At 43.7% G+C, this 18,126-nt stretch overlaps 1 protein-coding gene across 18 annotated transcripts in view; it reads right to left on the bottom strand.

Annotated features, from left to right (window-relative positions):
• Positions 1–18,126, bottom strand: part of mecom (MDS1 and EVI1 complex locus) — a 153,424-nt gene that overhangs the window by 11,671 nt on the left and 123,627 nt on the right. For 2 of the 18 annotated variants that reach the window (XM_074641720.1, XM_074641722.1), the window contains 8 exons: positions 10,954–11,056; positions 10,733–10,846; positions 9,626–9,740; positions 9,348–9,495; positions 9,021–9,201; positions 4,683–6,078; positions 4,352–4,442; positions 2,122–2,148 (listed from right to left, as the gene is read on the bottom strand). In XM_074641720.1, coding sequence (XP_074497821.1) covers positions 2,122–2,148; positions 4,352–4,442; positions 4,683–6,078; positions 9,021–9,201; positions 9,348–9,495; positions 9,626–9,740; positions 10,733–10,846; positions 10,954–11,056 — 2,175 coding nt within the window. The remainder of the gene's footprint in view (positions 1–2,121; positions 2,149–4,351; positions 4,443–4,682; positions 6,079–9,020; positions 9,202–9,347; positions 9,496–9,625; positions 9,741–10,732; positions 10,847–10,953; positions 11,057–18,126) is intronic. The other 16 variants (XM_074641711.1, XM_074641725.1, XM_074641709.1 and 13 more) reach the window with 12 other exon arrangements.

Below are 18,126 nucleotides of genomic sequence, written 5' to 3'. Positions count from 1 at the left end.
GAATTCTGAGCACCACCTCCACCCTCTAATGCTGCTGCACTCTATTAAGAGTTTAATCTCACACCTTTGGTCAACCTTTGCCTCTGTATCCTTTAAATGAAAGGCATAGTCCTTGTCATAAAAAAAGATAGTGGTGTTAGTCTGGCTGTACGTAGCAGAATGAAACTTTCAGACACTCGTCATTAGAATAGTGCTTTGTTTTTCCTGAAAAAAGTATCCTGCAAAAGTTAATTTGATATAAAATGAATAATGATTTAGTTTTAATATTTTCCAGTTCAGAACTGATTTTGAAACTATTCTTGCATGGCCAAAAAACAACACAAAATAATCTTTTATGCTTAAAGATCCCGTATCATGCTTCATTTCAGGTTCATACTTGTATTTTATGTTTCTACTACAACATGTTTACATGCTTTAATGTTCAAAAATGTTCCTCATACTGTCTGCCTGAATATGCCTGTATTCATCCTCATTGTGTTGCGAGGAAACAGTTTGGGTCCATGTTTACTTCCTGTCAGCTGATGTCAATCACATACTATACACTACATACCCAATATGTGTACTATCAATCAACATACTTTTGTGTGAATAAACACTAGTCTGCATTGCATTGCATTGTGGGATATTTATGCCGTCGTAGTGTCCAGCGCTGCATACTGTTATATTTCAAAGGATACAGTATGCAATTCGCACACTATTGGTTTCATACTACGGTTTCGGACATACTAAAATATCTCACATACTGTTTTAGCGTATTAAATAGCATGTTAGTATGGAGTTTTGGACGCAACCATTGTAACTGAAATAAACTGGGAGACATTTAGAATCTTTATGTTTGAAACTGTGTAATGGTGTATATATCGTAGATTTGTGACATCACAAATGGACAGAAATCCTGACGGCTTGTTTCAAATGCACAGTTTATGAATATGGGCTGTGTGTATTTCTCCATGGATTGAGCGTTTCGATACTTTCGCAGTATTTTCTATATTACTTAAACTTGCTTTATAATATCAAAGACATGAAAATCTTACTTTTAACAATATGGGACCTTTAAGTGCTTTTGCAGATTCTCTAAACCAGTCAAATGCTTTGTTTGCAGTCAATGATTCACAAATCCAATGCGATGGATTAGATGTATTAATGATTGAAACTAGTTACCGTCAGTCTGCCACAGATTATACTTCAGAAACCCTCGGCCATTGAGCCGTTTTTATGGATGGTGATTCAGGTTCATTAGGCCACTGTTTGACAATGCTGTGTGTGTGAAATGTTCGACTTAAAGGACAAGAGGATAAACGGCTCCACATTTTGCTCTAAAGTGATTTTTCAAAGGTTTTATAACCCCCCTATACTCCTTTGTATAAGACACCCCCCCTAACCCACACACCTCCCAAAACCCCCTTGTCCGTCCGCCCCGGGCAGTGTGTGTGTGTGTGTGTGTGTGTCTGTGAACTTGCTTGTTGCTGTAGCGTCGCTGTGGGACCAGCAGTTGATTGGCTATCTTCAGATGTCAGTGATGCTGCGAGGGCCTTAATTAGCGAGATGCATTCTCAATTGTTGATCTTTATCGGGAACCAGATGTTTGGAGGGAGGAACTAACCCCCCGGTCCCCCCGCCAGTGTCCCAAAGAGACTGTTACCCTTGCGCTGATGTAAAGCAGCCCCCCTAAACACCACCCTCCGCCCTACTCATCCCCCCAGTGCCCATTTGCAAAGCCCTGCTTCGTTCTCCAAATAAGCAAACATTCTGTATGTTCAGAGCTGTTGGATGGACGGGGTGTAGCTCGGCTGGAAATCCCCGCTTAAAGCCTTTCATGTGAACCAGAGAGGGGATATGTCTCGATGTAAAGATGTAAATAAATCAAAAAGCAAGGCTCAAATCCTCAAATTACAACAAAATAATATAATGTATAATATAAACATTCAGATGAAAAAGGGAAGTGGTTCTGTGGCCAGAAACAGTCCAGTCAGTGCGTGATGGTGATGGGCTAAAGCCATGCGAATGCTGGGTGATGTCAGTTGTAAACTGTTACGCAGCCCATGCATTAATAAGGGGGATGGGGTCTGTTTTGTAGACGTGCAGACACACGGCAGTACTGTAGGTTAAAGAGGAACTTACCCAAGTTCTCTGATCTGGCAAACGAAACTGAGGGGCGGAACAGAGGGAAAAGAGAAAGCAGTCAGAACCAGGAAGTGGCGCATGAATCAACAGCTTTTGATTGGACACACATGGGTACAGAGAGGGAATGATGGGTCCCGACGTGATTAACTCTGAACGAGCTGCCTATCTGCAGAGTTATGGCGCTGGAATTATAGGAGGCTCTAATAGTTCCCAACACTTCCTGGTGTTCAATAAGCTCATTATAACAGGCTGCAAATACAATGCCAGTATGTAATCTAAGCCAGTATTGCTTAGCAGTAAAATTCCCTGCCAGGAAATAAAAAGCTGAATCACTAAAGGTTGAAAAAGTCCCCTCAGCTTTGCAACCTCTTTTTTTTGTTGATATACGGCTCAAGAGTGAGTCAGGTGACTGAAAACAAACGCCCTCAAAAGTATACAGAAGGGCCCCTTGCCTGGTCTGGGTTAGACCTACCCGGGTCTGGTGTTTCTGGGAATGATTTGTGTGTCCAGACATCATAAAGTCATAAAGATGGCCTAAGCACTCTGTTAGTGTTTCTACTGATAGGACACCTCATTAAGGCGTGTGGGACGGCCATGTGGCTGCTGCAGGCTGGGCCCATGCAGCAGTCTGGACAGGGGACATAAATCAGACAAATGAAACAGCCTGTAAAAACCAGACCTGAAACGGCCAGAAAAAGAGGAGGGGAAAAAAAAAAAAAAATCATATGCCTGAGAAAGTGGTGTTTTCACTTTCCGACGGACCGTTCTCACCCGCGAGGGGAAGATTGAACAAATGAACGTCAACGCAACACGTCACAGACACACGCACACATACACCCGCGTGCACACACACATATCACACTAGAAATACTGGCACAGAGAACCCAGGGGCAGAAATCACTGCTTTAAGAGCATATCATTTTTTTATACTGTAATTGAATATATGTTACGGGAAGACGTGTCAGAGTGTGCCCTTTCTCCCTGCCACATCTGTTTCAGATAGCCAACGACGGGCTTAGCAGGCAGTAGTTTGGATAAGGCTGGAGCCACACGCTAATCCCTATTAATCCAGTGTGGTCAGCCGGGGACAATCATTCTGAATTATACTTCCTTATAGAAAGAGTCATAATGATATCTTGACTGTTTTAACGCCATGCTGTCACATCTGTAGATATGGGAACCTAATATTGAACTTGTAACAGTGATGTTGCTATGGTTACATGACATCACAACTATTGTGAATTTAAATAGAGTGCTGCAGGAATGAGTCCTAAAACCTGGAAGTGAGTTAGCATTTAAGCACTTCCTGTTCCCTCGCCTGGAAGTCAATGGGTTTTTAGTTAGATGCCTGAAATAAGGTCTGTGGTTAACACAATCTTAAAGGACCAGTGTGTAACAATTAGGGGGCTCTATTAGCAGAAATGGAATATAATATTAATAAGTATGTTTCCATTAGTGTATAACCACTTGAAATTAAGAATCATTGTGTTTTTGTTACCTTAGAATGAGCCCTTCATATCTACATGTTGCACCGCCATGTTTCTACAGCAGCCCAGAACGGACGAACCAAACTCTGTTAACTTTTCCTGCTTGGGCCGGAGTCGATAAAGTTACTCGCTCCCGTCGCTGCCGCTCTCTCTCGCTTCACCACTCACTTCCCACATACACACACACTCTACACACTGGCTCTGCTCCAAATGGCTCTAGAGAGGGTCATTTGCGTTTTTGCATCGGCCACCATAGCTAACAAACACGGAAGAGGCTGAAGCTCAGTTGGTTGTAATCTCCTCATCCCACTGATTTGTGGAGATTATTTTATGGAACAAAACTTGTAAGTATCATAAATGTTTGTTTGCCACAGAGCTTATGTTTAGCAATAATCCAAAACACAATTGAAAAAATCCCATTGGCTTTTTGTCGAGGTATCCAGGGTGATTCTAACTTCCAGGTTGGCCTACAAAAATGCGTCATCCCTGCACCGCTCTATAGGGAGGACTGACCAAGAACTACCCAGACAGATTAGGGCTATTGTTCTCTATTCAATCAATCTAGGATCAATAAAGGCATCTAAGATCAACTTTAAAACCTAATAAACAGAATAAAAGTGGATAGGTAGACTGGTGAGAATGTGTGATTTAGTCCAAACAAGGTGTGTGCCATCTTATTATATTCCTGCTAAACGCCCCAAGTTGTCCCAGTTCCCACTGAAGCACGAGTCAGAACCTACCTGAGGATGGAAGAGGAAGCCTGGAGCCGGCCGCATGTACTTGTCTTTCAGAGTCTCAAACGGATCGCTCATTCTCCTCTTCTCAACCCTGCTAATAATAGATTTCTCTTAATGCATGTACATCAGTAAATAATAGTACAATTATATTCAGAATTACAAAATTACATGACAGTAAATGACAACAGAAGAGTTTTAGCAGTATGAAAACTTCTTCACGCTCTTGCGTTGCACAATGTTTAACAACAGTTTAAGTATGTTCTGTTTACACTTGATGTAAAATTGCAGTAGTGACCTGAATGGTGGTTAAGTAAGCTACCGGGCATAACAATACCTGTAGATTGGATCCATGAAGAAAGGGGTTGGCCTGGCATGCTGTAAGGAGGTGTCAGCTTTTGGGATCTCCACCACTGCCTTCTCCTCCTCATACCCCATGTTATTCTTTGTCTCCTCCTCTCTTGGATTGCCTCCACGGCCCCTGGACCCCAGGCTCAGGTCTAGCGGCTGATCCTGACCAGTGGAGTTGGAGGCCCCTGGTTTGGAGGGGGTGAACGTGGCGGACTTCTCCATCTTTCGCTTAGTAGTGAGGTCAAACGGTGACTCGGATGAAGATTTGCCCTTCTGGGCCTTCTTGCAGTCATCTGCTGGAGTCTGTGGCTCGCCCTTCAGGCCTGGAGGTCTGAGGTCCCTGTCTGGAAAAGGGTAAACTGGAGGAGAGAAAGCTGGGAAGAAAGGCAGTGGGAACATGGAGGGGTAGGGCAGGGCCCCGACCTTCTTGTCCTGCAGGCCAGCCAGCCCCGTGGAGCCAAAGTACTTCTCAGCAATAGAGGCAATGGCCTTAATAGAGTCATTCACAGCCCCTGTAACGGCTGTGTGCTCGTCCAGCGAGGATGGGATGAGGGAGGGGCCTGGAAAGTCTTTAGCAGCGCTGCTGCCGGTCAGGCTGGGGCTCTGGGGGCCTCCTTCACTGGCCTTCCTCTTGGGGCCTTTGCCATTTTCTCTAGCAGCCCCCCTTTCCCTCTCACTGTCCATGTCGCTCTCCAGCTCGGAGCCCGACGTGCTCTCCATATCGCTTCCACTGGGCGTGCTCACGTCGTCCAGGTCGCTGCTCTCGGACTGGTCGCTCTGCTTGCTCCGCTGCAGAGCGGAGGACGAGGAGCTCTGGATGTGGAGCTCCGAACCTGGCATATGGTTGCCAGGTGCGCCGCCATCTTTACGTAGAGCCTTGAGGAGCTCCCGGGACTCCAGAAGTCCAGGGCTCGGGGGCAGCAGCGGGCTCTTACTCAGATCGCCACCAGGCCCAGCGAGATGCGCATGGACTGCTTGTCTGATAGGAGAGGAGGCAGGAATGAGCGGCGGCCGGTGGTAGAGTCCAGAGGGGAAGAGGCCGGGGAAGCTGAACGGAAACGCTGGAGCAGCAGGGAAGGTAAGCCCGCCGTGGTGGCGACTGGCTCCAAAGTAATCAGCCAGCCCAGCGCCGGTGTGGCCCATCGCCAGAGCCGTTTTGTCCAAGCCAGGGGCGCCAGGGAGCGGCATACCCTGGGCAAACAACCCCCCTGCTGTGAAATGGTTTTTCCCTTCACAGAAGCGCCGGTGCTTGTTGAGGGAGGACGTGGTGCTGAACATCTGCCCACAGTCCTTGCACTTGATCTGCGTGCGGCAGTCAGCGTGCATGCGTTTGTGGCGGCACAGGTTAGAGAACTGGGTGTAGGACTTGTGGCATACCTCGCCTGCAGGGACACAGAGAAGGATATAGAAAGCATCAGCACACCCCCCCACACATACACACAAAATATAACATCACATGATATATGACATCTCTAGTTAGCAAGCTTTAGGCAGGCTGAGGCACAGGAAGTACAGTATGAATGATACGCTAGTGTTCCCATCAATACTCTGACAACAGTTTTCCAGCAAAATAAGGAGGAGAGGTGTGTCCAGATCCTGGCATTGTAAGGGAATCTGTTTGGTTGGACGGTGTGAGTCAGTCACTGCCACTCATCACCTGCACATCAAACCAAATTCCCAGGCATCTCCAACCCCATTGTCCTCCCAGGGACGCTCCCAGGGAGTCCATAAACAATCACACACACGGACATGCAGGCACATTCACAAAATATTCACGTAACACAGACATACAGATACACCCACACACACACACACGCATTCTCGGCCGCATGCAGTACAATGGCTCTATTTTAAGTTTGTGAAGGAAGCGGAGTTGAATGAATCCTATCCTGCAGTCCGGTTCCCAGGGACAGGTCTCACGTCCTCTGCTGCCTCTCTTCCCTCTTCCCCCTCCGGACCTCTCTGTCACCCCCTCAGCCCCCTCACCTTGTCCCCATAGTTGGGTCCGTGTCGTCCTGCGCTAAGTGACCTTCCCACAGTCAACCTCTGTACAGTAAGGCTGTCGGTCGCTCTGTCTGACCCTGGACGACATAGTGGCAACACCCGGCCCTGGGACAAAACCTCACCGTATCTATCGCCATTATTAGTCTGTCAACATTATCTACCACCAAAGGATGATTTGTTCTAATTGTTTTCCCATGCTCTTTTCTCTCGCTGTTCTAATAAAAGTCAAGAATGCAGTTTATGAAAGGGGGAAGATGTTCCTCTTTGTTGGGCCTTCCTCCTAAACTATAGAGTATTTTGCAGATCAGCCGCGCTACAGCCGACGTCTCAATTAGACTTTGATCATCCCGACAGTACCAGAAAGCAGTTAGAGCTCTCTGGATGATTGATTTTGCTCGCATTGTTACGAGATCTTCAAAATGAGGATAAGGAAGTGGTTAGGCTCACACTGTGATTACACTTCTGCATACTTTGGATGCCTTCCAGCCACAAGGTGCACAAGAGGCAATTTAAGGGAGATGGGAGAGGAAGAGCGGGAAAAAAGTATTGTGGAAACAGATTTAAATAAACACCCCAGAGGAATGCCAAATGGGAACGCTCGAGCCAAGAGTGAATGTAAGAAAAAAAAAAGGTCTATGTTAATGAATAGAGCCAGAAAACTAAATTGAAATGAAGTGTATTTGTGGCTTGGCTTTGGCGGATACAATCAGGGGTAGAAAGGTAGTTGAAAACATTTTGAAAACATCTGGGGAAACAAAATGAAGAGCGCTTGATTCCTTTGATATTGCACATGTTGTTTCCTGTCTGGGAGCTGTGCATGTGTCTTGCAACACAGATGAAGAAATTTGGACACTGTGTCTGAATACTTTTCAATTGATTAAAATGAATCTGTTTGAGCTTAGGCTGTAAAAGTTCGCAGTGTGGTAGGTAGTGTGTCTACCTAAAAATTCATTACTAATTTCTAATAGTAAATAAGTAGTTATTAAATCGTAAGTGTAGCCACATGGCCTGAGCAAACTACAAGTAAAAGCCCTGCACCATAAATCATCTAGTTGTGACATTTACAGACTACAGAACACACATGACACGCTGTGAGTGTGAGATCTGATTCACTACACGCGTGTACTCATCAGCTTTTGATAAACTGAAACTAAATATTATAAACACATTCTTGAGAGGAGAGCGGTGGCTAAGTAGTGGCTAGTGTCGGAACGAACGGCGCTGCAGGCCTGAGTGCTTCACTTTCATACAGAAGCTCTGAGACACGCACACATCCTTGACACATCGCGTGCGCTAACATACGAACAAATCACGTGTGCGAACAGTCCAACACTGTCCAAAACACGCACAAGAGAACTCACACTTCGGACACACACACACACACACACACACACACACACATGGTCTCTCCCGGGCAGACGTCATGTTTGAGGCTCTGTCTTCTTTTACACAGCCATTAGTTGTTTTTAAAACCTGCATATTTTCTGCTGATTACAGCAAATGGACTCCTATTCGGAGGGAGCACAGGGAAGAGTACATGTGGTTGCTATTTGTGAGGAATGGTGCATGTGGTGGAGGGAGAGAGGAGAAGAGAGGGGAGTCAGAGGTCTGCAGTGGAGATGCAGTCCGGTCTATGTATATATATATGAGTGTGTTAATGTGTGTTTGTTTGAGGAGGAGAAAGAGTGTGTATTTAGTGTGTGTGTGTCTACAGGTTTCTCTGTGAGTGTGTGTGTGTGTTGGTGTGACGGGTCAGGGAAAGAGAGACGGGGCAAAGGGTGAAGGTCATAATGCTTTAGGGGAGGGAGATCAGACCTGCCGTGTGAGGTGGTGGAAATGTGAAAGGTCAAAATGTGTTTGCAGGAGTTAGCGTTTACTGAGGAGCGGGGACGAAAAGTGTGTGTGTGTGTGTGTGTGTGTGTGTGTGTGTGTGTGAGAGAAAGCAACGCGTCAACAGCAGGTGAGGCCGGGTCACTGTGAGAGGCAACAGCAAGGTTACACCAAGTGGGATTGAGTCAAATTACATGCTAGTTTAAACGCTGTTATCACCATATCAGCACTGTGTGAGAGTGCTGATGCAGATAAAACGGCATGACTCTTGTCTTAAAAGAAATGGCGCCGCCACTCGAAACACAGCGACTATATAATCCCATGTGCAATTCCTGTAGAACATTACATGATTGACTCATGAGAAGAAGCTGAGGAAGGATAAAAATGCATTTTTTGCAAATAACATCCCAGTTTTTCTATTAAAAGGCAAGTCACAAGCATATTGTTATTATTGGTGTTATTATTATTATAACGTACTGAGGAGACTTACATAGGTAGGGTCTTAGTGACTTACACATGAAGGGCTTGACACTGCTGTGGATGTGCTTATGCTGCTTGAGGCCCGAAGACGTTGCGAACGTCTTGCCGCAGTCGGCACAGGCGTGGGCCCGCGCCCCGACGTGCTGCGAGCGGATGTGCCTCTGCAGGTTACTGGGGTCTGTGAACACCTGCTGGGGGAAGGAACCGCACAAACACACGGGGGAGTTACTATCTGCTTCTCCAAACAGGAGAGTGATAAAAAAAAAAAACTAAAAGCAGACACATGGACAAACTCTGCTTGTTAATTCAACACCCCCTCCAAGAGTCATCACTCTACCTTTGAGCAGTTTTCACATTCGTAGTGCTTGCCGTTGTCGTGCGACATCTGATGTCGGATCAGGTTTGATTTCCAGTTGAAGGCCTTGGGACACTGGTCACACTTGTATTCCCTCTCCTCAGAGTGGGACAGAGTGTGGGCCTCCAGACTGCAGGAACATAAAACAACAAGGAGGATTTAGACATTTGTTTTGTGTCAAATGTCTGTCTGACAGCTCCAGCTCCACAGACAAAACTCCCTAAATGAATCATGTGTTTGAGTGTCAGCTATCCACTTACCTCTGGACATCAGGGAAGACCTGGTCACACTCCTTACACTCGTGTGGAGGACCGTGGGACAAGTGGATGGGTCGCAAGTCTTGAGGTTCCTGGGCCTGCAGGTCACTATCCCCTCCTAGATAGATAAAGTAAAGCAAGAAGAAATGTCATTGCATTTGCATCTACCTACAATTTCTATATCAGAAGTAGGGATGCACCGATCTGACTTTTTCAGTGAAAATTCAGTTTAGTTTAATCAATAAGCTGTTTGCCTCGCTGTGTGGTAGTGACTAGGATCATTCTTTTATGTGTAAGGCAACATCAGGCTTGACTTAAACATTATTTTCTGAACTTTGTAAAACAAAATGTAACAAATAAATACAGATATAAATGTACTGAATTGTTATTTATTATAAAAATAATAAATCGTACACCAGCAACTTGGTAAAAAATCTTCAAAATTAACAGGAAAGGCAGCAGCAAATTGGTCAGAACTGTAGAATTACAATTCCAGTATATAGCATATAATCATAGAATTGAATTGAATAGATCGGCCCCATTGTCACCGATATCCGATCCAGCTATTTGAGTCAGTATCGGCCTGATATCTGATATCGGTGAATCCCTAACCAGAAGTATTTCGAAGTTCAAACAGCCCACAAGGACTGCAAGTTAAATTAAAATATAAACTGTGTGCAGTCTTGAGGTATGTTTGTGGTCTTTCAGAGCCACCTATTCAATTACACAGATCATATGGGGAAAATATAATGATTTGCATTGCTGCAGGCGCTGGTCAATTACTGAGTCTGTGGTCCAGTCTCGTACAAGTTACACTGAATCTCTTGTTACTACATCACAACATGCAGTACTGAAGTCTTGGACGGGTAATGTAGTCTGAAAATATTCTTCACTGCGTTAACTGTTGTCATTTTGGCTCAGTGGCCTGTGTTTGTAGACTCTTCTTTCCACATTGTCATTGCCGTATGATCTCATTTTCAGTGACATCACTAGTGTCATATTCTCCAAGTTCATCTCCACATCCTTCTTGTGACTCTTCAGTACTCACTGTTTACAATGGCATAAAAATAGCCCGCCTATTTAAAAAAGAAAAAGAAGAAAAAGTCAAACCTGGGTTGAGGAAGGAGGAGGGGGGCATCCCACACGGCTGCTTCTGGTGGTCCAGCAGCTGGTTGCGGGACTCAAAGTGCTGGTCACAGTCCTCACAGCGGTACTGCCTCTCCTCTGCACGGTGGGAAAGAGACACTTTAGCATACTGTACATTTAAGGGAGGTGTATGTGTTGTTCAGGTCTTAGCAGTGGACAGAAATGTGTGTTTGTGCGGTGCAGACCATGAATATCGGGAGCCATGGTGTCACATGAATACTCTTCAGCCTTCATGAAAAGTAGCAGCTCCTCGCCGGGGAAAATCTCACTGGTGACTTTGTAGAAGATCTGCAACACACAAAATGGATTATGGTTTAAATTGTGCTTCTATATATCAAAGTTTAATTACAAACAAAACTGTACGGATCAACATATTTTGCTGTGCTGAATTTGCCTTTTTTGGTGTCCCTGTGGAGACGGTGCAGCATTACTGCATCGCAATGTGGGCTAAGCTACCAAATTATTAAACCACCAGAGGTCACTTGGAGTAGCTCTTGGTGCTATATAATAGGGGTGTAAGAAAATATAAAAAATATAGAGAATCACAATATTATGTTTTTTGCGATACTGTGTAGATTCTCAAAAACACTGTATTGATGTCTTATTAATAGTTTACATTCAAAGATTAACTCAGTAAATACTATATTTCACTTGCAAAGAGATGCACCCTCTTAAAATATGATGTTACAGGGACTGTGATAAATTCAAATGCACATCCCACTGTTCTGATTGCATAAAAAGGTAAACTTTTTTACTCATATTTTATGCATATGGCAGTGTGTTCTTTAGACTATGATAGTTTTCCTAAAATTATTTTTTAAAAATCCCAATAGTCATCAATCATAACCCCTGTATCATGATACGGATCGTATCGCCAGATTATTGCCAATACACAGCCCTACTATATAAACATACAAATGCACACACATACATGCAAATGTGCAACACAATGCTTATGATATTTGTACCCTCATTACATTGTAATTAACCATCATGTAAGACATCCATCTTCATGAAAACAAAATTAAAGCACAAACCATACTGTAGAATAAATATACTGTCTCATATACGTATACTGCATACACTCACACAAAAACTGGGTTCTCCAGTAATGCTTGTAGCAGGCAAGAAGCAAATAAATGTGTGGAGAGCAAGCTTAGTATGCAAGCTGTTAAAAAATGCATCCTGTTAATTGACTATTTCAGTGATAGATGAAACTTCCAAACAATGAGATCAATTAAGACCTAACACCACTTCTTGGTGCTCATTTAATGAGCACAATTCCACCTAAATCCACTTATTTGTAAAGCTTCAGCATTCCTATATAAACAGTCAAGGTGCAGATTTCATTGCAGCTACAGAACATACAGACTGATTGTGAAACAGAGTGTATTCGGAGGGGGTCGGTCGTTTTTAAAGAATCAGCTGGGAGACCCTGGGACTGTGGTGCTTCCCATGGACACACAATAGCCTTTCTCTGTGAAACAATCAGACATGGCGTTATTTTTGGCATGCTTTGGAGGTTTAACATATCACCTTCCTCTGCCGCGTCGACGTGACAATGATGATGGGGGGATTTATTAGAAATGTGATAGGGAGGGGGGGGCTGCTTGGAAGGCACGGGTCACAGGTACACCGCTTTATGGACTGAATTCCTGGCGAGCACTGTTAGGACACTGGAGCCACATTGGCTCCGCAGAGAGTTGCGATAAATATCTCGGTCACAATAAAAATCATGATGTATTCTGTCGACTATGCTGTAATTGTTTGTGTCATTGTTCTGGCAAACTTCTGGCGAATTATATAATACTAAATATGACGCTACATACAGGAAGTTCTCAGACTGAGAGTCACTAAGGGAGCTCAAGCTAGTAAAAGAGCAGCGTCTGACCAAGGCAGAGCTCTCGCATGTCAATAACTGAGGAGTGATTGGTGCACAGTAACCGATGTAGCTTTGTGGTAGCATGAAAGTATGATTTAAGTTCAGGCATTAAAAAAAAAAATCGAAGCAGCCAAGAAAGTCAGTGGGAGGGTGGCAGGCACTACAAGTCTGACTCCCATTACAGGGCTAAACCAGAGTCATTACAGTTATCCAGACCAGACACATTACATATCAACCACCAAATTTAATGCAAAAAATATCCTCGTTTTCATTTTTGCACCATTTTATTGTTTAAACCTTTTCATTTGCATCAATTTAACCGCTCCATAGGGAACACGTTTGCCAACTTTTTTTGATGTCTGCTGCTGTGCCGCCATTGTTTCTAAGAAAGAATAAAGGGAACTGAACTGTGAGGATCCCGACAGGAGCTTTAATCCCTGACATACCCTCCTACTCTAACCTCTGTCCACACCATAAACACACACATGCTGGCTGAAGCTTCATGCATGCACACATACAGTCCTTCCTGTGCCCGTCACCTCTGCAAGGCCACGCAAATATTGTGATTTAGAGACAATCAAGCAGCAGTTCAAACAGACATGTGAGTCTGCAGGGATTCTGCTCAGAGAGACTGATACCGAGACCGAGGAGGGAGGCTCTTTGGAGAGCTACCAGGGCGCGGACTGAAGCCTCGGATCATAAAAATTAATGGACACTGTCAAAACCACTTTGTCCATAACATACAAGAGCACAAGTACATGGTAAAATGCAACTATGAGTCTATAATTTAAGCATGTTTTACAATAAAAGAGGAGATAATTAAGAAACACATAGTGAGGAAGATGGAAGACACAAGCTTGACCTCTGACCTCCCTCTTTTAGGGATCAATAAACATCTTTTTTCTCTGTACTCGCTGCATAAGATGGTTTGTTTTGGGGTTAAGTGCACACACGAGCAGGCACAGGAGGGCGATTACGAATATGAGGGGAATTCCCCAGGCAGCTCCACCCCTTCCCTGCTGGGCCGCCACAGATAAACACACACAAACAACAACAACAACAACAAAGAAAGGCAGCGACTCACTCCAGCACAGAGGACGCAGTGTTTGATTCTAGGGGCTCATCATGTCATGGACACACTAACAAACACACACTGACCGCCAGCAGTTTAACAGTGGCTTAAAACAACAGGTTAGTCCGTAGATAAGATAGCCAGGGTGTCCGAGTTCACACTGAAAAAGCAAGCAGCCTCAACATCAAGGACATTTTTTAATCGTACTGAAAACAAAAACAACACAGAAGAAATTATTTCAGAAAAATTCAAACAATTTCTCCTTTCTGAATCCGTTTCCACATAACAACAAATTACTTTCTTCTGCTCTGCTGATCAATTATTTTCTATCTATATATGTATCATTTCTCCATATGTGTGTTCATTTATTGAACTCCCTACTTATCTTACACTCTCTCTGTCAAAGGTCACAACCACGAGAGGATCAAAGGCTATGATCGGACTCCTCGGTTACCTTGACACCATTAGTCATTAGCAGAGTAAACACAGGTCACATATTCCCCGGTCACACCCTGTTGGCCGACTCCCCGCTCACACAGAGCTCATTCGACAGGTATGCCATTCACTGACGCTATGCTGTCCGGCCACAACGAACTCTCAGTCTGCGCTTAGTGCAAAAAAACGTAAAATATCAACATGTAAAAGCGGTGGAAAAAGGAAGATGCCACACACCGACATACAAACTTTGCACTGCAATGATTAAAAAAAGGCTAAACATCAACAAAACTCCCAATATTCTTCATTTTATAGCCGAAAATAAATCATCAAATTTAAGAAGAATGCCCACAACATTGCAACAGTGCATGTCCACATGGCGTGTTGCAACCTCCCTGTAGCTATCAGGGTCATGCAACATGTACGTCTGGTTTGGCAGTCACCAACACTTGGCCTCTAAACAAAACCATTTTGTGACTTAGATAGCAATAAAGCGTACGAGCACACAAAGAGCAGCTGGTTCCAGCAAATTGGATGAACATGTAAGGAAGCCAACATGGCTGTATTCATGTTAGATGGAGTCAGCTGTGGGAAAGTGACCTCATGAGAACGCAGAAACGACATTATCACGAATGTCAGGTGGGAACTCTGCGTCTCCAAAATGACTTTTTAACGTGTTTTAGTCCTCTAATATCTCAATAAGTAGCATCTTGTGTAAATAAACCGTGTTGGATTTACAAGATTTTCCCACGACAGTTTTTTCATGTGCAATCTTGAATTTTTTTTACAAGTCCAAACTCTTTTTTTTTAACTGAATAAGCTCTTGAGCTGTTATCTCAGTGAGTTACAATCACTTCATGATTTCGCCTCCAGTGTGTTTACACAGTGAATGACGGTCAGTGTTTTGCTAATATGCCCCTCAGCCACTTCATCCCACTCAATACTGAGTGAGAATCAATAGAGCGAACGAGATTAACGCTCATATCCCTCTGCACTGTCTTATGAAAGGCTCTTCAGGGCCTCGTTGGATGATGCTAATTACACTTTTAATCCATTTTCCTTTCAATTGAATCAGTAGAGTGAGGAGCGCGGTGGAGGGGGGGTTTTCAGCACTAATTGCTCTAATTATCTTAACGACAAAACATGCTGATCGTGGAAGGATCTATGAGAGTGCGGCGTTCAGTTCAGTGCATCAGCAGACAAACGAGGATGTCAGGGGGAGTTTGTGGCGGGGACGGTTCAACGGCTAAAGTTGGACGCAAACAGCCCAAAGTTAAAAGATTTAACAATTACAGCTCAGCCAAGATTCTTTGTCATTCATTATTTTCTCCGAATACTTTTAAAAGGATTTTGCATAATTCTTCTCAGCTCATATAGTTTCCAGATTTCCTCATGGAGCTGTTTTTATTTGTAGAGGACTGAATTCAAACCTTTCAAAGCTGAGTTAATTACAGATTTCAGTGTGACTCACAAACTGCGACACCTGCCATCTTCTTCCTCTCCACTCTTTGCTGTTGCTTTCCACTCTGCAGCGTTAAATATATAAAGCAATAAAAACAGAAAAGGTCACAGAAATAAAGGCTGTCCTTGTTTAAATTTAGTTAAAATACGGAATGTGCAGCTAATTCCAGTGTGAGAGAAAACAAATATAATCTGTAAATTTAGTCCCATTAAATTCAAACAGCTGGACGTCCACAGTGACGCAATGGGCCTCATGCAGAAAGCAAAATAAGAAGAAATTCCCTCTTATTTTTGTACGTTTTTGTTCTTATTTTTTGCTCTTCTCTTAGGTAAGAGATAATTTTATGAGTGGCTGAAGGCCCTCTTAACAAGATAAGAAACAAACATCTTGTTTTCACTGTCCACACATTGTTTGTCAAACACAAGGAAACACAAGTTTTAAATTTGAGGAACATAAAAAAACGCATGAATATCATATAATCATAATTAGATTGTTATATGTTTTAGAGTAATTATAATGATTGGATTATTAAATTCCTGTAACGACAGTACTGATGCTCTGCAAATCACATGTTTACTTTGTTTAAATTTATTTAACAGTACCTTGATTTAACTACTACTGAAGTTCTTCTTTCAGCATTTTTGGTGGCATCTCTCCAATTCTCGGGCATGTGCCAGAATATTTGAACACCTGCCCTCATGTAGTCTTTAAGGGGCGTTACCTTCGCTAATAATAAACAATGGGCTGCACGCCTCCAATTTATGATCAAGAGGGATTCATCATTCAGCACACCTGGGTAAGAGCAGATTTTGGATGGTTAAGAACGCTTGGTGCGTCTGGAGGTGACTTCTCTTATTTTTTCCCTTAACAGAAAATATAAGAGAATAATAAGAGAATGTTTTTGCACGAGGCCCAATGTTTAAATTTCCCTTAGGAACGAGAGAATCTTCGTTGTTAAATGTCAGATATGTGAGAAGATTGCAAGATTGTACATCAGTTTCAGTTGTGGAGAATTGATTTCTATATGCTAATATTACACATAAGAGCTGACTTTCTCTTTGTTAATATTTGCAGACTCTGTTTAAGCTCTCTGCAGATGCTTTCACAACAGAGATCCTTTATGCCATTGTAGCAGAGCTGACTGGATAAAAATGAATTGCGAGAGAAAAAAAGAGAGAGGGAAAGAAGAAGAGGGATCCCAAACAGTTCCTCCAGTAAGACAAAACAGGCCTTTTCCTCTCTCTCTCTTTCTCTCCCTCTCTCCCTCTCTCTCTCTTCTAACTCATTCATTCCTCTCTCACTCCCTCACCCTCCTGAGATTGCTCATAAAGTTTTATGATAAACAGAACTGGGTCAGAAATAAAGAGGACGGAGTTCCAGTTTTACTCTCACGCTGGCGGGGCTAAATTGGTGCTTGAAAAGAACCAGGAACCGAATAAAACCACCACCACACCTGGAGATGGCTGTCGTTTGTGTGACATTGTCTTGAAATAAATCATCTCCTGCTGATGGCACGGAGGAGAGAATAGTTGGAAGATTTAACAGAACAAGTAATATGTCAGCCCCGGGAAGCTCGGTCTGTGGAAATCTGGTGATGGTACACGTTGTGCGGTGTGTGTGTGTGTAATATGTGGTTTCGGGCTGGGTTTAGACTCAGCACTTCACTGTGGCCGTAAAAACCTGTTGGAATCAGGTACTGTGTGTTTTAACATTTCCAGCTCGCAATGAGGAGCGTGGGGAGTCATCTTAACCGCAATGAACAACTCACAGTCATGCAGAGCACACACACACACACACACACACACACACACACACACACACACACACTGAAGTTCACATTCATACAAGTAGAAACACAGGCAGTTACAGGTGTGCACACACACACACACACACACACACACACACACACACACACACACACACACTCCAGAGACACAATGAAACACTTCACACACTCACAACAAGTCAGTGCACATAAAAGCACACACACACACACACTATCAAAAACTGACAGCCGTTTTACAAGACCACCCCCTCCAGTCTATTCATTTCAAACATACAGACAGGCATTGTGAGGCGCTACAGTGTGTTTTCAAAAACACCAATGTTGGCCGGAAGGCTTAAAGACGCCACATTGTGCTGTGTTGTGACAGTGTGTAATACTTAACAATCGCCTCATCATAGCCATGTCCGTGACCTGTCGGAGCCTTACACAGCCACCCGAGCAGAACCACAGTGTTGACAGCAAGTCACACCTCGCGAGAGAGGGCAGCGTAAGGAAAGCGCTCTCTGCTTGTTTGTCTCTTTTTAAAAGAGAGTGGGGTAAGTACTTCTGGAAAAGCTTCTTCTGTTCACGAAAAAGAGCTCTCTCAGCCTCTTCCTTCTTTACTGAGAGGGCTGGAAGGGTGACAATGACATAGACATGTGGAGGAAGAGCAGAAGCTCTGGGTTTTTCCACTTTAAAAGATTTCCAAATGATTTCAGGGTCATAAATACGCTACTGTTAT

Source organism: Sebastes fasciatus, chromosome 7, assembly GCF_043250625.1.
Source record: "Sebastes fasciatus isolate fSebFas1 chromosome 7, fSebFas1.pri, whole genome shotgun sequence".
Lineage (NCBI taxonomy): Eukaryota > Metazoa > Chordata > Actinopteri > Perciformes > Sebastidae > Sebastes > Sebastes fasciatus.
This window is presented reverse-complemented; position numbering and strand designations above follow the sequence as displayed.